Below are 20,279 nucleotides of genomic sequence, written 5' to 3'. Positions count from 1 at the left end.
TCCGAAAAATCTCCAAGCCCGACCCTGGTCGTTCCAAAGTCAGATCTCGCCCAGCAACAAAGGTGACGTGACGTATACACCCAAGGAAATAGCAAGAGCCGAGCAATTGTGGCCGGTTCCAACACACGTTGTACTGTAGTCTGTTACCAACCAGTAAATGATAACGAGCCGGGATGCGCAGATCAGTCGATCATGATGGACGACGGCAAGTGGGGGGGAACAAGATAACCGGGACTGCAAAATTGGGTGAGCATCACCAAAAGTGATCAAAATAATCTCCCAACTTGTCATATTTGATATCGCTTAGTTTCTTGCACAGGGCAGCTATTTACAATCTGAAAACACAGCCGCTTTGATCGTCGACAATTCTATTCCATCTCAACTTTTTGCAGTTTATTTCCACCAGTTACTGTATTTGCGATAGCCTTTTGCAGTCCCTGTTATTCTGTTCCGCCCACTTGGCGGGTGGGTTGATTGTTGTGTGGTACTGGGAGATCCGAAACATGAATGCATTACCAAATCTGGTCAAAGATTTACAGGCACCGGGCCCACGCTATGGCTGGTATCCATAGCATTGGTTGTCTAGAATCCGCCCAGCCTTAGGGACACAGTACTTACTGTATGCGGTATTCTTGGAAGGGCTACTCAGTCTTGATGATTTGATACGCTGCAATCAAGACGTTCAGAAATCCCTGACCCTCGAAGCTGCCAAATGAGAAACACCTCAAACACGCGACTCACCTATGTTTCCTCCTTTTTGCCCGACACCTGCCAATCACCGCCAGCCATGACCTGTGGAACCTCAAATCACCCCAGTAATAGGGCTGCTGGCAAGGCACAAACTACTACGTACAGCCACACTTGTACCGGCCTGCTGACAAAACGGGGGAAAAGTTCCTCCCTCCCCCTCCCCTTGACGCCGTCTCGACTCTGTAGATCCGGTCAAGTGACAGGTGCCGAGGCCGAATCCGCGCAAAAAAAAAAAAAAAAAAAAAAAAAAAAAAAAAAAAAAAGATGAGTTTGCTGGATGGGGCAGGCCCATTGCTTCAGTTCCATGTTCTCGGCACTCCTGCCGACAGACTGAGAAACTCAAGGTACCCTGACGGAGCACAAGTTAAGCTTCGGCAGATGTAGGAGAGTGAAGCTGGACTCTTGATGCGTTATCTACGGTAGACCGGCCCGGAGAATACAAGAGGCTAGGCGAGAGAAAAGAGAGAGTGAAATAAAGGGTTGACAAGCATAATATTTAACAACGGAATATGTAACCTCTCACACATGCATGCTTCAAGGGGGTTTACCTTATTCAATGTACACCCCCTCTCGGAGCTGGCCGCCCCAGCCTTTCCGCTCCTATTTTAGAATCTTTTCTTTTCCTTTTACATCCAAGAACCCGCTCTTTTTCCCTTTGGACTTGTCTGCTCTTCCCGGTGCTCACTCTTATAACTAGTTTCTTTTCTCCTTTGTCGAGCGTGTCCCGTGAGCTTTCCAGCCGTAGACCGGCCTATTATTCAATTCGTCTCATTCATTTATTTTCCAGAGGAAATTTTTTATTTACCTTTTATTTAAGCTTAGTACTTGCACAGTCTTGGCAGCTTAGGTCGCCGGCGACATTCATTTTATTTTTCCATCATCCTCTCTTTACACGACTTATATCTCAACATCAAAACATTAAAAAAAAAGGTTCAAGATGAGGCCAACTGAGGGACTCGTTCTAATACTCGCCGGCCTTGCGGCAGCCTTTCCACAGTACCCTGGCACTGGTTTAACTAGGAATGGGAAGAGGGCAGTTGGTGGAGGGATTCAGAGTATGTCCGGCAACTCTTTATATATTTATCTCCCCCCTTCATGGCATAGATCATCACGGCTAACGACGATGGACAACACCAATAAACAGTTAGGGCAGATCGTCTTCGACCAAGGCCTCTGAACAAGAGGGCAAACCAGCTGATACCCGTCGTTGTCGGCGGGGCGCAGAAGACGTTTGTTCCAAACATGGTCCTCGCTTCGGTTGGAGACGTCATCCAGTTCCAGTTCAGCACCGGCAACCACACCGTGACGGAGTCCAGTGAAACCCAGGCCTGCACACCGCTGCAGATGACGGATGAGACCGCCGTGCACAGCGGTCACATTCCCTACGTCAACGGACAGCAAACGGTTGGGACTTTTAACATGGTCGTCACCAAGACTAATCCCATGTTCATCTACTGCGCCACCGGTCCCCACTGTCAGGAAGGACAGGTCTTGGTCATCAACCCGTAAGTTTTGACAAGTTTACCCCCCCTTCTCCTTTTGTGATTGATGTTGTAATACGCTCTTCCTTTTTTTTTCATGGCCATGGCACTAACGCAAAAGATTTCTACATCCATCAACAGATCCAACACCCAACAGCTGGTCAACTACAACAAGCTCTCGTCCCAGGCCGCCAAGAACGTCGACGGCCTCAAAGTCAACGGCGGCAGCGTCGGACAGATCTCCCTGAACGAGGCAGCATTCATCCCGGCGTCAACTCCGGGCGGCGCGGCGCCGGGTGCTGCGGGTAAAGGAACGACAGCGGCTCCAGCTGCCGCTACTCCAGCTGCCGCTTCAGGCGCGGCCCCAGCCGCCGCCGCTGGCACCAACGGTACCGCCAATGCCGCCGAGCCGGCCGCAGCTCGCAAATAGTCTACGCAACGGCGTGGTCCTCCTTCTCAAGGTTGCTTCCCATAGGTATATAAAAGCATTTTTTTGGGAAAACATTAAGGAGGAGTTTGGCTCGGTTTCTTTGTACATAGTCTGTGTATGCGTGCGTTGCAGCATTCTTTGGTGTTGCGTTCAAAATACAAGAAAGAAAGGGTCAACGGGACTTTAGTTCGTGAATTTGTGTTTCAAGAATGAGTTTCTTGGCAGAGAACGTGAAATTATGTGCCAGGATAATACAAAATTGCGTATCCGAGTCTGTCTATGTCAGAGTGAGTGACTGTGGTAATTGGTGGTCTCGGGGCATGCAGAGTTGCATCATGTCTTGTTACTATATTTCTGAGACTGCTATCAACACGACGAATTTTATCTCTCATTTTGCTTGACCGTATGTGAACAGAGGGATTGGATCAACACTGGTTAATCAGCTACGTTTATAATAGCCGGCCGGCATCTGTACAGCACCCGGTGTTGAAGTGTCAGACAGACGCGGTCGGAAATTCCAGCGGCTAAGAAGAAGCTTCAAAATCCATGCGGACGGGTCTTAGAGATGCTTGGGCGCTGAGGACACGGGCATGCACATGGCGGAAAAGTTGCACATGGGTGCGTGACGCGGCCGTATCGCGACGGGGATGGCGGCAAAATCGTAGAAGTTGGGGGAGAGCGAGGGGGCTGTAGACGGTGGTTTTGTTTGGCGAGGCTCGAGGCGAGGTGAGGACAGTCACGGCTTTACTGCGAGATCCTGAGAGTCGTCCTGCTGGAAGACGACCGGTGGGGGCATAGATGTGATTCTTCCGTGGGAACCAAGGGTGTTTTAAGCCTCAGGCTTTTCTGATATTCATTTTGTCTCTGATGCCGACCAGTTTGGTCAAAGGTGGAACCTTGATGTCGAACCTCCCCCTGGTAGTGCGCACCCTCATGGTTATTATTAATGCCATGGACCAGATGTTAGGTTGTATGATAGCCGAAAAAACATTAATTCGACGGAAGTCAAGTCGACGCAAAATAATATTATGATTAAGAGTTTTAGACACTGTAAGTGAGCCCTTGTAGAAACCATTTCATCCTGAAACGAATCATTCATCCCCACACCATTAGACACCAACCTTGAAACCGCCAGGCCACAGCTTCTGCGTCACCCTCTCGGGGTCATACTTTCTCGAAATCTCTACCAGCTTCTTCTGGTTCTCCTCACCATACCCAGCATATATCTCCTGGAACCCGGCGGCGTCTCCCATGTAGTTGAAGGCATCGTAGAGCCCAGCGGCTTTGGTGGCGTCCTCGATGGCGGCGATAGTCTCCCTGACCCACTTGTCGACAATCTCGTCGTGGCCGGGTCCGTCGACCCACTCGATGGCCAGCGCCCAGGCGATGTACGTGCCCTTGGCGGCCGTGTCGATGCCGAGCGCGTTGCCGACCGGGTTCATCTTCTCCGAGCCGGCCTGCCACGCCGCACCGATGGGCTGCCAGTTGATGCTGTTTAGGACCATCTTGTCGGCGCCGCCGATGGCCTCGTGCAGGGCAGGGACGGCGTCGAGGAAGACCTGGTTGGTGATGCGCACGCCCTCCAGCAGCTCGGCGTGCGTCTTGCCGACCGTCGTGCCGGCCAGGAACACGTCGTTGACTTCGGGCACGACGAGCGCGCCGTTCTCGTCGGCGAACTCGGCAAGCGTCTTGAATGCCGTCGTCGGCGGGGAAATGGGCGGAATTGCAAGGAAGTCCTTGAAGCACTCGGGCTCCGAGACGGTCTCGGAGTCGTAAAAGAGAATCACCGACGCGACCGTGAAGTTGCCGCCCATGGGGATGACCATGGGCACGGCGTGGGAGAGAGGGTCCTGCGGCTCGGAGGAGTACTTGGCGACGGCCTCCTCGAACGCGGTCATGTGCTCGCCCGAAACGGTGTAGACGCCAGCCCAGACCTTTTTGGAGGGAAAAGTCCGCAGCTTGAAGTCGGTGACGATGCCAAAGTTGGCGCTGCCGCCCTTGAGGGCCCAAAACAGGTCCTGGTTCTCGTCGGCGGACGCGACGACGGTGCGGCCGTCGGCCAGCACGACCTCGTACTCGAGCACATTGTCGGCGGACCAGCCGGCCTGGTGGCCATAGAAGCTGATGCCGCCGCCGAGCAGCAGACCGGGGACGCCGACGGGGCCGAGGCGACCGCCCGCGACGGCCACGTCAAACTGCGCAAGGTAGTCGTACACCTCACCCCACTTGTTGCCCGGCCCGACGTTGACGGTAGCGCGGTCCTCCGAGATGCTAAGCGTCTTGATGCCAGACATGACGATGAGCATGCCCTTGTCGATGTTGTTGGCGCCCCTGATGCCCATGTGGCCGCCGCCACGGACTGCCCACTCTGTGCCGGTCTGGCTGTTGCCCAGCACCGCCGAGGCGACCTGCTCCGCCGAAGCGGGGCGGAAGATGCACGTCGGCGACATGAGCTGCGTGTTGGACCAAAAGGCCGCCGCCTCCTCGTCGTACGCCGCATCGCCCGGGGAGAAGACGCTGCCGGAGCCGTAGACGAACTTCAGGGCCTCGCAGCCGAGCTCGCCGGTGATGTCGTGGGGCACTGTGGCGACCTCGCTCGTCGAGACCGGTGAGGCAGACACCAGGGCGGCCAAGAAGGCCGCCGCAGCGGGCAGGGTTTGTGAGCCGAACATGTTCCTTTCGTCGTGTTGGGGTTGTCAAATGGCGAACCGTCCAAACACAACTAGCACAAAACCGATTGAGTGGCTTCCCTAAACTTGACTCCTCGGTGGTAGTCGGGAGAAGATGACTACAGAAAAGGAGCGAAAGGAGTAAAAACTCGGTAATGGTCGTGTTTTTCTATTTCCACCAGCGGCCACCCATGGCGGTCTGGAGACCCGGAAAATATCTCGCTAGACCCTGATGGCGGCAGGTAAAAAGTACCAAACCATTAACCATATCAGGTTCACATATCGCCATCGACCCGCTTCGGGAGTCGTGGCATCGCCACCAACGCAATCTTGATGATTCGAGCTGTGGAGCCCCCATATCTCTCTGCCAGTATAATAATGCCTTGGCTGCGTGGTACATAGGGTTCAGTGGAACCTTGAAGTTGTTGGTAGCTACTGGTAGGTGCGTCACTCGCGTATATCCGCAATGTCTGTCCACTCTTTAAGATCTGGTTTTTGTTTTTTGGTCCATGGGTTGGGATTCTTTGGATCGTGAAATGTCTGGGGGCCAAAAATGAATTCCCAAAGCAGTATTCCTTTCGTTGTGCAACACAGCTCTACCTATGACATTAAGCCGAGCCTGGGCACTCTCGTTGAACCTTCGGTAGATGAAATTTGCGCAAGTTAGCTTCCAAAACCCTTGCTGGCCATTTCAAATGGTCTACAGTTTAGCCGTCTTGATTTGGCTGGTAGACGAGCGGATCAGGCAGGCAAGGTGCTTGATTGACGAGATGGGCAAGGCTCCCAGCCAGCTACCTTACCTAGCTTAGCTTGGCTGGCTGATACCCTTCAGTTGCTCGTATGTATCACCAAGAAAAAAAGCAGCAGATCAAGAGGGCAGGGAGATTTTTGAAACTCCATCATAATTCCAGGAAACAAAACTGTGATATTAAATCGTATTTTCAACTCTTGCCCCCAACTATGCCCCTGAGCTTTGGTTGTTGCACTAGGTACGAAGTAGCTGCAATATTAATTATGGTCGGAACGGGGATGTGGCCTGTTTTGTGCGTGTGGTGGATCCCTAGGCCCGCCCCTCCAATTCAGTGCCAAGATTCCGTTCCTTGTTAGGCCATGAGAGCAAGGCCAACAAAGTGCAGCGTGCAGGAACCTCCTTAGCGCCCGCCTGACAATGCATGCATGTCGTATCTCGGTATTGAAGTAGTTATTACAAAGTAGGTTTTTCTTTCTTTCACTCTTCCAAACTCGTATTTTTAGAATTCCAACTTGTTTGTCAAAATATCACCACAGTTTTAATTAGACGTATGCCCTTTACGGTGTGACAAGCTCGTTATACTTTCCGCAGCACAACAGGTACAACGGTCGCGGCGCTCGAATGTTTCGCATCTACACAAACACTGCAAAAAGTAAATCATTGTCATTTTCACTATGTAAATTCGAAAGCTAAATGCATGACTTTTACCACCGGAATTGCGTTTTAAAATTTACCATCCCCCTTCGAATCACGATTGTGGTTGGTTATGTTGTCCTCCAAAAAATTTCGCGTGGATGGCCCTACCACTGGCGGTTGGCGCATCTGGGCGATCCCCACTCGAACAAGAATTCGATGCACTTTTGCAAAGGTCTTCGGCGTCGGATTTTGAGCTAGGCTTCATCTTAATAGGCTTCAGGCCCGGGGGCTTCCCCACGACTGAATTGACGCTGGGCTGCTCCTCTGACGGAACGGCAATGGCAGCGTGCGTGATCCAGGCGATCGTGAGGACGGTCTTGATGTGCATTGTTGCGGAGAGCGTTGTTTTTAGGGGGAAAAAATATAAGATTTTGAGAATGAAGACACTCCTGGTTTTTCCTGCTGCGTAAGTAAATGCTGTCGAGAACAGTACCATACAAATGGTCGCTGCGGTTTGGCAGCGAAAATGGAATACAAATACTTGGCGATAAGAATATAGTTTGTTCATATTCGGGCCGTCTATAACACACACACATGAAAGAATTGACTGTAGTCTAATATGCTATTATGTAACGCATTGTTGCCTGACAGCATAATGGAAAGCCGTTTGGTTATGCCGAGATACAATACATACTGCTATATACTTCCACAATGCATTCTTTGCATAATGAATTTGATGCCAGGGTATCTAGGTAGTTATATAAATATAGGAGCGGTCATGGGCAATGTCGAAGTCGGATTTTCGAGATCTGCTCTAACAACCAACCATCTCTACCACGACCACTAACGCGTCGCTACGCGAGACTTCATTCGGGTTCAAGTCAGTAAGGGATGGCCGTTGCCATTTTACATCTACGAAGTAGATCCAGAAGTATGATAGGTAGGGGTTCAAGAGGAAGGTTGTTGGAGAGGGGAATGGTGTCGATGAAATCTACTCCGCAGTACACCGCGATAAAAACACGAACATCATCCCGGTTGATAGTAATTATATAGTATAGTTTTTCTGGGAGAATGCTAAATTTAGTTTCGATCACTCGACCGATTAATTGGATTAATCCTTGCCAGGGCTATCTTCGCCATTCGGACGGCCCTTTCCGTCGATGCATCGTGAAGTCCACGCGGAGTTCGGCGTTCTGTGATTCCCATGAATAGAAACACTGTGAAAGTTTACTTTGTATAGCTCCAAAGATGGGATGAGTGGCTTTAACCTACTCCGTACTTCGTATGCTTCGTATACATGTGGCTTTGGTAATATCCCAAGACACTCATGCGCTCTCGGGACTCGATATCAACACTCTCAGCTTCAAGTTTACCATGAAATGACTGAGCTCCGGATAGCTTACATCCTCGCCTGGGCACATTAGAGCCGCCTTTGTTCTATTCCCCTACCGATCACTCATCGAATGTGTATTTGGCGACTGTCGCCAAGGCAAGTACCTAGAGAATAGGGTTTCCCCCACACTAAATGTCAGGAACCTTAGGGTCACCTTAGCTGTATATAGTTGATTCAATCTCTCTTATCAATGAAGAAAGAAGCAGGCAATTCATAGCATCTTAGCTGAGTCCTTGGTACTGGCCTATTTTGCTCTCAAAAGTCTACCTTGACTCCATGCGACTTTGACCGGGGGAAAAAAGAGAAAAGCACGATTGCAAAGACAGATCAGTCAGTTAATTGTTGGTTGTACGAACTTTTACGACTGTGATAAGGATAAAGCTGATCGTGTTTGTAAGCGGCCGCAACGTAACAGACATCTGGGTGAACAAGAAACAGTTAATGCAATCGATCGGCTAAAGGCAAATAAACGCGGTTTACCGTAGCAAGTTAGACTTGTGGTAAGATTGGGAGACGATTGGCTAGAAAACGGACGAGGAAAAGCAAATATGATACAGAACTTCCATTTCAAGTCGGCCGATCTTTTTAACGCCCAAAACGTTTAACATGTTAGTACTTCGTATTAAAATCCACTGAATTTTACGCAAGCCCTCTCCACTAGAGAAGTCCAGATGATGTCTTGCATGTACTGAAATAAAATCAACCATACTCTGCACATGGCAATCCTTGATTTCCCATAATGTCAAACACGGAAAAGGTTTTCTCAATCAGCCTACTACGTAGATGAAATCTCAATTGCCTTTCTCCCCGGTGAGTTCCTCGGGGACGCATCCTTGTATATGAGATTTGAAGTCAAAGAAACCGATCACTCTTAACCATCTTGTCTCTCAACCTTTTCGCCTATACAGAGTCTCCGAGGACGTGTTTGCTAGAAAAAAAAATATGGAAGGATGGGATTTCTGCACTACTATCTGCCAAAGCCTAAGCCCTGAAGCGACAATCTCGATTCTCAATTGGCATATCGTCTCATTTGGCATATCGTCTCATTATCGTACATGTACACGTCCGAGCCCGAAATGTGGATTTTATCAATGCCATCCAGCAACTGCCTGTTACCTCGGAAGGTCGCCATGCTGGCAAGTCATCGAACAAAATTATAGAACGAAGAAAAAGAAAATACTATCCTTTTTTCCCGATGCGCCGTAATGTCGTTGGATAACGCTACTGGGATCGTCTTCGCGGCGGCCCCGCCACCAGGCGTCAAGCCGGACCCTAATAAACAAGTCGACACAAGGGATTTTATGGTCCCCTCCATCGTATCTTTTGCCTTGGCGGTCATCACTTCTGTCATTCGAATATATACCCGGACGTGTCTGACAAGGGCACTATCAATGGATGATTGTAAGGACCGCTCCTATCAGCATGAATGGGGATATATTTGATACGGCGCACTGTTGACCGATTTCCATTAGATGCAATGATAGCTGCGGTTGTTTTTGCGACAGTATTAATCGTCTTTGGAGTAGATGGTAAGTGCCGGTTGTATACGCACCAAAAGTGCCTGTACGGCGGCGTCCTTGGAAGGGCGGAGATGCGAGGTCACCTTTTGTCCTTTATCCAAAACTGACCATCAAAATCCTCTCCGGCTTAGGTATACGATGGGGTATGGGACATGACATCTGGGACGTCCCCTTGGAACCCAATATTTACCCATCTTTCTTACTCGACAACATTATAAGCTCTGTGGCGTTTTGCTTGGCAACCGGCTTCGCCAAAGGATCCATTCTCCTTTTCTACTTGCGAATATTTCCAACGCGCCGGATGAGATATACCATCTGGCTCTTATTCGGCTTTACCGTTGGCTATTCGGTCGCTTCGGCCTTTGTTAACATTTTTTCGTGCGATCCCATCGAGGCCAGCTGGCGGGTAGAATACGCCACGACGGGGAGGTGCATCAACAAGGGGCATTTTTATTACACGCACGCGACCTTGGGGATTCTTACCGACATCGCGACCGTGGTGACGCCGTTGCCCATGTTGAAGTCCCTGCACCTACCTGTCAAGCAAAGAATCGGCGCTGGGCTTGTCCTGACGGTCGGGGCTTTTGTTTGCATTATTAGCATCGTGAGGTTCAAGTCTCTTTTCGTCCTGAACGAGAATAATAACCTTAGTCGTGAGCACATCTTATTCTTTTTTTCCCTTTCTTTTTCTTCTGTCATTTACTCGTTTTTATTCGGGGGGTTTCCTTCTTTTTTTTTAGTCTGAAAGAGGGAAGGAAACAGGACATGAAAATGGCTCTTGGAAGGGGTTGAGCCAGACGACTTCAACCCAAAAACCATTTACTAACCGCCCAGGTTCGGCACAAGCAGGAGACACAAAGCCTGCCCTGCTATGGTGCAACCTCGAGCTCAACCTTTCCATCATCGGTGGCAACTTTCCCACCCTGAGACCCTTCAGCCAGAGCATCTTCCCTCGCCTGCGCGACACAACCAATAGCGCCTGTGGGTGGCGGAGCAAGTACTCCGAGAGGAGGGAGGCTAGGTTGCGCGGCTTCGACCCCGGGACCAGCATCAGGATTGATCTCGGATTGGCCACCCCCGAGACGTTGAACGGCACCGCTACTGCCGCCAGCAGCCCCCATCGGGATCGTGCAGATGGCGGCAGCGGCGAGCGGATCCTGTTGGCTGATAGGGAGCAGCAGCAGGACGAAAGACAGCCGCGTCAGCCGCAGGGCGACGATGCCGTAGCCAGTGGTCCTCGAGAAAAGAAGGACACGCGGGGCATCACCAAAACAGAAGAGTCAGGGTGCAAAGAGAGTTCCAAGCCAGCACAGAGTGAGCCATGATGCGACGCCCTAGGGTTTGGTGTGTACAAAAAAGAACTATATCGCTACAACATAGGATGTAGTAATTAGAGTGCTTGTTTGCCCAACATGCATTGGTCCCCAAGGTCACCAAAAACTTTCAGGCATTTTTCTCGCGATTGTACCCATGACCGAACCATGAGATGATGAACAGCGATGGCCAATCCAAAAGCAGGTCATTACCACGCTGTGTGTACAGTGAAACTCTTTCTTTATCTTTGTTCGTATCCTGACCTCTACTTCTTGAGTCGGTTTCATCTTCTTCTCTCTTCATTCCTTTTCTACTCCTCTTTAAAGACACGGGGACCAATATCGCGGTTTTTCTTCCACATCCCGAGAAAATTTATGATGGTCGAGGTGGAGCAGGTTTCATACCTTATTGGTCCAGGAATCTGGACCGTCAAGCTATCACCGACGGATACTTTTTATTTTCCTCATTGAGGACAAGAAAAATAATGGCTCCTACATCCAGCCCCCTGAATGAATCTACATATGGATAGGTAGTCGAATTCGCCCTGTAAATACACACGAATTGTAAAGCCCCGTCTGGTACCTCTCATGTTTCCCAACACAGGCTGCATCAAGGGTACTTTCACTTACCCTGTAACCACATACAATTTTGCAAACCATTTTGTACTTCCTTTGGTGCTTAGTCCCGCTTATCATCCCATCCAAGTTTATCCGTCGGCCAATAATTTGCAAGGGGCTCTGACTTCCATATTCATTCAAGGGGTCGGGTGTATTGACTTCATTTCCTTACCCTCTACTATGTAGTCGGATACTACAATACCATTAGCGGGATCTGCAATATTGGATGAAACAATATGTGGATCAATGGTCGGTTGCCATGGTATGGGCTTACGCATGTCATTCAAAACGCCGCCAGACCAAGATACTCACTCGGTCAGGGATCAACAAACGAGATCTTCCGGGGGAAAGGGACCAACCCAAATGTCTGCACGTTGCGACTCATTGTCGGAACCTGACTTGACACGAGAATGCAAGGGGGAAACCACTGTTCTTACTCGGAGGGAACCATCAAAATCTCCAGTGCTAGTCGAGTTGGCGACAAAACAAGAAGCCCTTGGGTCCACTCAATCAAGTACTATATACTATATGATCTACAAGTCAGATGCTTGGCCATCTTTCAAGAATATGCACCCACATTTGGCACCAAAATTGGCCCCAAACGACTGACACTCTTTTTGAGACAAAGCTTGATATCTTAAATTTTATGCTGCACTACTACATTCCTATTGAAGCATCGTTATTTCAATAAACATGGGTTTGGACGATTCGTGCTCGTGGCGTATACTGCGACGCTATCACGAAGAAACCCTGCTTCGATTGTCTCAAGAGTAAACAAAGCAAAGAACATAGGCGACGAAGCTGAGAGCATGCGTCATCAAACACGGAGTTGATGGAAAACACAGCTGCCGCTTCAAGAAAGAAACAAGTATAAATATGAAGGTCATGTTCGTACCTTGAGTCTTGTAGCTCGCCATCTCCATCCATCATCTCAACTCATAATCTCATCTCTTCAGTAATTTACCATCTGTACTATATATCAACTCAGACTTTCCGGTTAAAGTCCCCCCTATTCTATTACTAAAATGAAGTTCTTCGCCGTCGCCCTTCTTTTCGTCGCCTCAGTCTCTGCTGTAGCGCTCGACACCGATGTCTCCCCTGAGCTGCACAAGCCCGGCCGTCGTGGCGTCGACTGTGGCGCCTGCGCGAGATTGAACTACTGCACTGGAAAGAAGAACGAGGAGTGTGATCTTGACGGTTGCTGCTAAGCATCCGGAACCGGTACGTGCCTGGTTTGGGATCAATTTTATGATTTGTTTTTAGGGCTATGCTAATATGAGACGACACCAGCAAGACCATCGATCACCTGGTCTATTCGAAACAAATTTGACAAGCTGACCGCTGTCGGTTAAATGCAGTCCGATAGATACTGCATCTTTCTCAGCAGGAATTCGAGATAGATCAATATATTCGTCAAAAAAAAAAAAAAAAAAGACGTGGATTGTCTTATTTCACAAATTAGTGATATGCTACGTTCAGGTGTTAAAATGTCATGCTCACAGTCATTGCAGCTAGGTAGGTTGGTTGGTACCAACTGAGCAAATGCATGTCCAACATAGATACCAAGGGATTCATGTAGGAAACTTGGAAGTAGCCCATTCTTGTTGAGAACCTGCAGCGAGATGAGCTTGCATGATCAAACTTAGGGTTAGGATTAGGCGTAATTGTCCCCGAGTACCCCGCCTTGGGGGCGATATCGGGGCAAACGGGTGATCTTTCTTCCCATTCTACAGCATCTTCATACAGTGGGACTCACGGCGAATTAATCGTACGTATATTACCGTACCATCGATGCATTTCGGATGGAAGCTTGCATGTGTGATTAAAAAGCCGGCAGCATCATGTAATCAATTACAAAGCTTGGCACATAGTGTTGAGGACGAACTGCCGTTGGCTATGCATGCTATAGAACCCGGGGTTCCGTGGGGTCGAAAACATGGCGTCAACAATCGGCATTCAAAAAACAGCACCCCTCCAACTCGGCCGTTCTAAACTTTTGATGTTGATGCGTCGCCAAATTCAGAAACAAACGTAACAATAGGGAAAAAAATATTCAGTACAAACCACAAACAAACAAAAATGGCACCCAGCTGGACCCGATTGATCCGCTTCATCGCCGAGGAGGATGGCCTCACGCACCTGGGCGAGGTGGTCGGTGACGCCGACGTCGGACTAGCCCACCACGCCGGGCAAAAGATTCAAGCAAATCTCATAACCGGCAGCGCGTTCGACGGCGTAGTCACCACCAAGACGCTGACGGTGGCGCGTCTGCTGTGCCCTCTTGAGCGGTCCGAGGTGCCCCTCATCCGGTGCCTGGGACTCAACTACCATGACCACGCCAAGGAGGCTAACATGCCGGTGCCCGAACATCCCGTGCTGTTCATCAAGCCGCGCACCGCCCTGGCCGGCCCTCACCCGGCCAAGATCTCGATCCCAAAGTTTGTCCAGGACGGGAGCAGCGACTACGAGGCAGAGCTGACTCTCGTCATCGCAAAAGATGGACGTGACATCCAGGAGAGCGAAGCCATGGACTACGTACTGGGTTACACGGTTGGTAATGATGTCAGCGCGAGGACGGAGCAGTTCAGGAACAGCCAGTGGTGCTTCTCCAAAGGTGTGTTTTTTTAATGCGAGGGCAGCGATGGCTAGTCTCTGGATGTTGGATGTAATTGAGGTCTTGTGCTGATATCGACTGTCGGGCTTTTAATCATACAGGTCTCGACAATTCGGCCCCCATCGGACCTGTCCTTGTTTCACCATCAGTCATCAAGGATCCCCAGGATCTAGCTATCAAGGCCACCCTTGGAGACATGACTGTTCAGGACTCCCACACACGGTAAGTAGTGCTCTGCGAAGCCAGTCATAGAAATCCACACACGCAAGGATCCTATTTCAGTTCCTTGGCAGCAATAGGGACTAACAAATAATATCTTCCAACTTCAAGGGAGATGATCTTCTCCGTCCCCAAGACGCTCGCTTTCTTGTCGCAGGGCACCACTCTCGAGCGCGGAACCGTAATAATGCTGGGCACGCCACCGGGCGTCGGAGCTATGCGGAACCCCAAGGTTTGCCTCAAGCACGGTGATGATATGCGTGTCTATATTGACAAGATCGGTAAGCATTCTTTACGGTTCGTAAATCTCCGAATGTTTGCTAGCTGACACGCCGATTCCAGGAACTTTAATCAACGAGGTGTACTACGAGTAATTACATATAATAGATGCTTGAGAGTGCTAGGCCCTCTGCCAGTCCTAATACCAAAGGACCCAAGCTATCAATTGACACACCAAATCTTTTGCAATATTTTGCCTGTTGCACCCTATAAACACGCAAAATCGATCGTACAATTCACTGTTGTTTGCTGGGTGTGGTTCATTCATTACCCAACCTAGGACTAACAAGATAACATGTGTCTCTCTAGGTCCAACACAAGACAGCCGTCGTTCCTGCTAGGCCCCGTATGATGCGAGTTAAATTGACGTGCATTTAGCTTATCCACGTCACTCGTAAAGCTCGTCAAACTCATAGCAGAAGTACGATCCCTGTATATCCATCAAGTCAAAGAGAGGCGCCTCGTCCCCGATTGCTGAAAGCTTGACTCGATACTCCAAAGAGATGTTCCCGCCGTTCCAATTCCTCCAGTCATGGGCCACAAGAGGACCTGAGATGTCTTTGAGGCGATTCTCAATGTCGCGCATCTGCCACGACCACCACAACCTGTCGACATTGCTGTGGTGCAACCAGAATATTGGGTCGGCGGCTGTTCATTGTAGCGAGCCTACTTGTTAGCCCTGCCTCGCAACAGACGCAACGCTCCCGAGAAGGTATCACTTACGGCTTGCCCATTTGTCCGTCATGGCACCGTACAAACCCCCAATCCCGTAATGGCCGCTGGCATGTGCCATGGATTCACTAGCTCTGTGGAAGCCAACAAAAGAGTCTTGATCCATGGTTTCCTCGACATTACATCTGTCTCTGAAGGTCTGGGGAGCAAAATCTCTCCTGACACAGCGAGCCCGCTGCCGTTCGATATTTCTATTCGGACCCATGCTTGTCACCATCCCCTGGAACGGCCCGTTGGGGATACAGCCGCCTCCTGTCCTGTCGTCGAAATCCTGGTGTGCAACTACAGGAACACCCCACTCCGGGTTGTCCAAGGTCCCATCAACCCAATCGCCGTTACCGCCGAAACCCGTGTCCGGATCAAAGATTGGGCTGCCCTCTAAGTCGTCAAGGTCCAGAGTCCAATCCCAGTAGGGCTGCGAGCCCGCGTAGCCGCACTCCCGGCGGAGGGTCTGCTCAAATGATGATACGAGAAGGCGGTGAAACGGATAGAAGACTCCGACAAAGTGCGTCTCGTCGGCCTGAACTATGTGCGTCCCCACGAAATCGTCATATCGGCTGATGGCGGCAGGGATGGAAGACCGAGGGGGCTTCTCCATCAGGCAGTGCACGGCCTCGATATAGTCTTGCTGCTCGCCCGAGGAAAGCGTCCGCCACTCCCGCCGGACGATTGGGCTGGAGCATTTGCCAAAGCCCTGGGCGGTTGCGAGAAAATGAAGAAGTGAAATGGGTATGAGGAAAATCAGATGCATTTCGAGATATTTAATTGTATCGTCGCCAGATGTGATGGCGAACATACGCAAACGATCAAGCAGGAAAAGACAAAGAATAGCGCCCAGAAACTGACTTCATGGAGTCTCCGCTCCATTTGTACCATTTCATTCTTTTTCCTGGCCAAATTGGCAGACGCATACCGACCCAAAGGGGGAAAGAAGAAATTCAGTTCAAGGTTCGACTACGGCGTTCGTTAGCTGGTATTCAAGCACCGAGAGCGATTTCACATTGTACGATTGCCATCATGTGGCAAAACCTCGTCAAATCTTTTATTAATAGTGTGACTTTTTGCCCTGCAGGATTGGATTTTACTGACCTTGATGCTCGAGAAAAGTATCCAAACGCACCCGGAGCAAAGCAGCCTCCAGAGTGGTGCTGGTTAAGCTTTTGGTGGCGGTGTCTACTGTACACAGAAAAACTCTTCAGTCGCAAACTTTGACAGGCTTTCATCAAGCTTTCTTCATGTGGAAGACTGCTAGTGCCCGTGGATTGCAGGCAGTCATAATCAGGATGCCAAGAAATTACAACTCATGTGGCATAGGCTTGCAGAAAATCAAGGCTGGCAAATCTCCGAGCTTCAAGAGGCCTCAAGATACAGAACGGCTCAACGCCGATCACTCGTTGGATCTTCAAGATTACGTCAAGCCTCACTCGTATCCATGGCACCGGGTGGCTGTCAACGTCGCACTTTACCAAGATGTTGTTGTTTTTCGGCCGTCCTTGCTGCATCTTACCGCTGCCGCAATGCGCTCCTTTTTGAGGTCGTTGACATCGCCGTTTGCGGGCCATGCGCGGCAGTGCCGCCATTCGAGGGTTTGAGTCTCCTGAGGAATTCCAAGAAAACAAGAGACTGGAACTTTTCAGCCAACAAAACAAGCGTTCGGAATCGGGGTCTAGCGTGTATAGACGCCATTACCGAGCGGCGCTAGACCAAAAGGTCCAGAGATCTGGATTTCACCGTGCGCTAGGCGCTAGAAACCCATTGTCACTCAACGGTTATGAAGATCAGGACGGTTAGTGTGCAACCATGGGACGACGGCTTGGCTCATTGAAACAGGCTAGCGGCTATTGTAATTTCGAACGGTCCTCCAGCCTGGAGACTTGTCCCGACAGTCGAAACGTGCTGTTCAGGAACCGTCAACTGTCTGCCTGAGTGAGGGAGTGAAGGATGGCGGTAGAATGGGAAACGGTCAGACGTTTAGTCAAGATGAACCGGCTTCCTTGGCTCGACCCTTGGGGAAGAGAATTTTCTTTATAAATGGCCCATGCCTTCTTCCACGTCTTTTCATTTCATCTGGTTTGATATCATCCACCAACAAGTTAACCAAACAACCCACATTCCTTCACAGTTTGCCAACTCTTTTCGTCTCGACGACATTAAGACACTCATTTAGCTCAGACACTCATTCCGTCTTTACTTGACTTTTTGAACAAGTAGCTGTGCTGCCACTGCTTCTAATACCAAAAACAAACACAACAAAACAAAAACCAACACCAACACCATCAAGATGAAGGCCACTTCCATGATCCTCCTGAGCTTCGGCGCCCTCGCCGCTGCCGGAAGCAACGTTGCTGGCGGATACGGCAACGATGACACTGTACCTGCCCCCGCCCCAGCTGTTTCTTCTCCTGCTCCGTCCTCGGCTGTGAAGCCCGTCGCCGGCCAGCCCTCTGCCGCGGCCAAGAAGTCTGACGACGACGACTGCGAAACCAAGAATGTCCCTGTGGCCTCGCCCAGCTCTGCTGCCCCGCCCGCGGCCAAGAAGGTGCCCAACTCTGACGTCGCCCCTGTGGCGCAGAGCACCCCCACCAGCAAGCCTGCCATCGAGAAGACGCTCGTTCTCAGCGTGCCGTCCATCACGATGCCTGCTGCCCTCTCCAAGCCGAGCATCGTCGCCGACGTCACCTCGCTCATCGCCGACCTCAAGCCCAGCAGCATGATCAAGGTCCCCGGTGTCGCCAAGCCCACCCAGTCTGCCTACCTGGCCGCCCCTGCTCCGGCTTACAACGCCACCACCCCCAAGCCGGCTCCCGTCACTGCCGGTGGCGTTTCGGTCGCTACCGGTGTCGGTGCCGCGACCTTTATCGCCGCCAGCTTCATGGCTGCTCTGCTCTTCTAAATGGAAGAGGATGATTTGATCATGCAAAAAAGAGATTTTTGCTTCTTTTTTTGCAAAAAGGCGTAATGAAAGCAAGCCCTTGGGAATAAGCGGTTTGCGAAAGGAGGTAATTTGTCATGATCGATAGATACCCGGCATCGGCACCTGGGGTACGGCGGGTTCCTGTATCTGACGGTGTAATCCATTGTGAGATTTTGGGGACTGCCGGCTGGTATTACCATTACATTCTTTTAGTCCTTTTTCGGGTTTTAATAGACTATTGCTCTTTTTGTCTTTTTTTTTTCTCTTCTTCTACTCAACTGATTCAGCTGACTTGCTCTTGCATGCAGCAATCCGTACGAGATATAAAACTAAAGTAATCCACTATTGCTTGATCATTCTTCTCCTCAACCTTGCAAGTCTTTGTGCGACCTCCTTTTTGGTGCTCTGCTGAAACTCCTTCTTGACCTCGTCCAAAAGACCCTCAACGGTCAGCACGTCGACCGCCGTGCCGGCCAGGGCCTTGGCGGCCTTGAGCGCCTTGTCGAAGCTCTTCCTCGTCTTGGCCGCCTCCCTGAAACCCTCGCTGTGCACACTGGCGGTGGTGGCCTCGCCGTCCTCCCCAAAGATACCAAAAAAGGCGTGAAGGGCCGGGAAGTCGTGGCTGACGTTGCCCTGATCCGTCGATCCTCCAGCTCCTTTGAGCTTCTCCTCCTCGGCGGTCGGGATCGAGCCGTCGAACCACTCCCTGTAGTGCTTGGTCAGGACGTCATTGTTGACCATGTCGCTGTACCCATACGGCCGCATGGTCAGGTTCATGGTGGCGCCGGTCCCCATCGCGCCCGCCTCCATGGCCTTCTCGAACCGCTCGATCAGCGGGGCCAGGTTCTCCGTCGTGTCGGACCGGATCTGGAAGACGGCGCTCGCCGAGTCCGGGATGATATTGACGGCGCCGTCCGCCGTCGCGATCCGCCCGTGCACCCGGTCCGACGGCCGGTTCTGCTGCCGCATCAGGCCCAGCGCCGAGTACGCCAGCGCGATGGCGTCCTGCGCGTTCACACCCAGCCACGGCGACGCGGCCGCGTGCGCCTGCTTGCCGTGGTACTCGACGTCGAAGCGGTCCGTGGCCATGGCGAAGGTGTAGGCGGCGTCGCTGGCGTCGCCACCGGGGCCCGGGTGCGCCATGATGCTGACGTCGATGTCGTGCTGGGAAAAGGCGCCCGCCTCGAGCATGCGCACCTTGCCGCCCAGCGATTCCTCCGCGGGCGTGCCGAACAGCACCACCTTGCCGGGGAGCGACTCCCTACGCATGACTTCTGCGGCGGCCAGGGCGCCGGCGACGGACGCGGTCGCGATGAGGTTGTGGCCGCAGCCGTGGCCCAGCCCCTGCAGAGCGTCGTACTCGGCGTTGAAGGACACGACGGGCCCGGCGCCGTGCCCGCCGTCGAACACGGCCACGAACGACGTGTTGATGCCGAATGCCGACCGCGTCACCTCCCAGCCCGCCTTGGACGCCACGTACGTGGTCAACAGGTCGTGGGCGAGGAATTCCTCGTACCCGAGCTCCGGATTCTCGTGGATCTCGGTGCTGATGGGCCAGAGCTCTTCGGCGAGGGAGTCGACGTGGTCTGAGACGGTGGTCAGGTGAGGGGAGGAGGTGGTGGGCCCGCCGACGGATGTGTTGTTGTCGGCGGTTTGACGGCGGGGGAGAGGGGATAACAGGTGTTCTTCATCGCCGCATGCTGAGATGGGGATGGCGGTTATGAGAAGGGCGAGCAGGGCTCTGCTGGTGAAGTGGGCGCGTACCATATTGACCAATGTTTGGATGTGTGCTAAGGGGCTTTGGATTTGGAGCAAGTCGGGATTTGATGCTACCTGGTTGAAGTCGAGGACCAGTAGTTAAACGTGAGCATCTGCAGTTTATATGCCTGTCGCCGGTATAGGAGCTATGTTTTGTCTTGGGAACTTCATCTCGGCTTTTCTACGGCAGGAAGAATGGAAC

The 20,279-nt window shown here is 51.3% G+C and overlaps 9 protein-coding genes across 9 annotated transcripts; 5 read left to right on the top strand and 4 right to left on the bottom strand.

The window, feature by feature from the left end:
• The first annotated feature begins 1,334 nt into the window (after positions 1 to 1,334).
• PgNI_02316 (uncharacterized protein) lies at positions 1,335 to 2,926 on the top strand. Its single transcript, XM_031122383.1, has 3 exons — positions 1,335 to 1,805; positions 1,895 to 2,255; positions 2,373 to 2,926. The coding sequence occupies exons 1-3, from the start codon at positions 1,688 to 1,690 to the stop codon at positions 2,659 to 2,661; spliced, it is 768 nt and encodes a 255-aa protein (XP_030987266.1). The 5' UTR covers positions 1,335 to 1,687; the 3' UTR covers positions 2,662 to 2,926.
• Positions 2,927 to 3,770: 844 nt separating this feature from the next.
• On the bottom strand, positions 3,771 to 5,333 carry PgNI_02315 (uncharacterized protein; the record flags this gene model as incomplete). The annotated part of the gene is made up of 1 exon (XM_031122382.1): positions 3,771 to 5,333. The coding sequence occupies one exon, from the start codon at positions 5,331 to 5,333 to the stop codon at positions 3,771 to 3,773; it is 1,563 nt and encodes a 520-aa protein (XP_030987263.1).
• Positions 5,334 to 6,829: 1,496 nt separating this feature from the next.
• Positions 6,830 to 7,105, bottom strand: PgNI_02314 (uncharacterized protein; the record flags this gene model as incomplete). The annotated part of the gene is made up of 1 exon (XM_031122381.1): positions 6,830 to 7,105. One exon carries the CDS (start codon positions 7,103 to 7,105, stop codon positions 6,830 to 6,832), a length of 276 nt encoding a protein of 91 aa, XP_030987264.1.
• A 2,210-nt stretch (positions 7,106 to 9,315) lies between these two features.
• On the top strand, positions 9,316 to 10,955 carry PgNI_02313 (uncharacterized protein; the record flags this gene model as incomplete). Its single annotated transcript, XM_031122380.1, has 3 exons — positions 9,316 to 9,511; positions 9,669 to 10,283; positions 10,465 to 10,955. 3 exons carry the CDS (start codon positions 9,316 to 9,318, stop codon positions 10,953 to 10,955), a joined length of 1,302 nt encoding a protein of 433 aa, XP_030987269.1.
• A 1,631-nt stretch (positions 10,956 to 12,586) lies between these two features.
• PgNI_02312 (uncharacterized protein) lies at positions 12,587 to 12,927 on the top strand (the record flags this gene model as incomplete). The annotated part of the gene is made up of 2 exons (XM_031122379.1): positions 12,587 to 12,758; positions 12,920 to 12,927. 2 exons carry the CDS (start codon positions 12,587 to 12,589, stop codon positions 12,925 to 12,927), a joined length of 180 nt encoding a protein of 59 aa, XP_030987270.1.
• A 461-nt stretch (positions 12,928 to 13,388) lies between these two features.
• On the top strand, positions 13,389 to 16,408 carry PgNI_02310 (uncharacterized protein). The gene is made up of 4 exons (XM_031122377.1): positions 13,389 to 14,175; positions 14,277 to 14,397; positions 14,506 to 14,675; positions 14,737 to 16,408. The coding sequence occupies exons 1-4, from the start codon at positions 13,641 to 13,643 to the stop codon at positions 14,766 to 14,768; spliced, it is 858 nt and encodes a 285-aa protein (XP_030987268.1). The 5' UTR covers positions 13,389 to 13,640; the 3' UTR covers positions 14,769 to 16,408.
• On the bottom strand, positions 15,062 to 16,156 carry PgNI_02311 (uncharacterized protein; the record flags this gene model as incomplete). The annotated part of the gene is made up of 2 exons (XM_031122378.1): positions 15,062 to 15,321; positions 15,397 to 16,156. The coding sequence occupies 2 exons, from the start codon at positions 16,154 to 16,156 to the stop codon at positions 15,062 to 15,064; spliced, it is 1,020 nt and encodes a 339-aa protein (XP_030987267.1).
• Positions 16,409 to 17,686: 1,278 nt separating the features above from the next.
• Positions 17,687 to 18,298, top strand: PgNI_02309 (uncharacterized protein; the record flags this gene model as incomplete). The annotated part of the gene is made up of 1 exon (XM_031122376.1): positions 17,687 to 18,298. The coding sequence occupies one exon, from the start codon at positions 17,687 to 17,689 to the stop codon at positions 18,296 to 18,298; it is 612 nt and encodes a 203-aa protein (XP_030985916.1).
• Positions 18,299 to 18,661: 363 nt separating this feature from the next.
• Positions 18,662 to 20,086, bottom strand: PgNI_02308 (uncharacterized protein; the record flags this gene model as incomplete). Its single annotated transcript, XM_031122375.1, has 1 exon — positions 18,662 to 20,086. The coding sequence occupies one exon, from the start codon at positions 20,084 to 20,086 to the stop codon at positions 18,662 to 18,664; it is 1,425 nt and encodes a 474-aa protein (XP_030985915.1).
• Between the last annotated feature and the right edge of the window lie 193 nt (positions 20,087 to 20,279).

Source organism: Pyricularia grisea, assembly GCF_004355905.1.
Source record: "Pyricularia grisea strain NI907 chromosome Unknown Pyricularia_grisea_NI907_Scaffold_1, whole genome shotgun sequence".
NCBI lineage: Eukaryota > Fungi > Ascomycota > Sordariomycetes > Magnaporthales > Pyriculariaceae > Pyricularia > Pyricularia grisea.
Note: the sequence above shows the minus strand (reverse complement) of the source record. Positions and strands in the feature narration are given on the sequence as shown.

Coding starts and splice junctions, on each gene's coding strand:
- PgNI_02310 (XM_031122377.1), top strand. CDS start 13,641: ATGGCACCCAGCTGGACCCGATTGATCCGCTTCATCGCCGAGGAGGAT. Junction 14,176..14,276: donor CCAGTGGTGCTTCTCCAAAG/GTGTGTTTTTTT, acceptor TTAATCATACAG/GTCTCGACAATTCGGCCCCC. Junction 14,676..14,736: donor TGTCTATATTGACAAGATCG/GTAAGCATTCTT, acceptor CGCCGATTCCAG/GAACTTTAATCAACGAGGTG.
- PgNI_02316 (XM_031122383.1), top strand. CDS start 1,688: ATGAGGCCAACTGAGGGACTCGTTCTAATACTCGCCGGCCTTGCGGCA. Junction 1,806..1,894: donor AGTTGGTGGAGGGATTCAGA/GTATGTCCGGCA, acceptor ACCAATAAACAG/TTAGGGCAGATCGTCTTCGA. Junction 2,256..2,372: donor CAGGTCTTGGTCATCAACCC/GTAAGTTTTGAC, acceptor ATCCATCAACAG/ATCCAACACCCAACAGCTGG.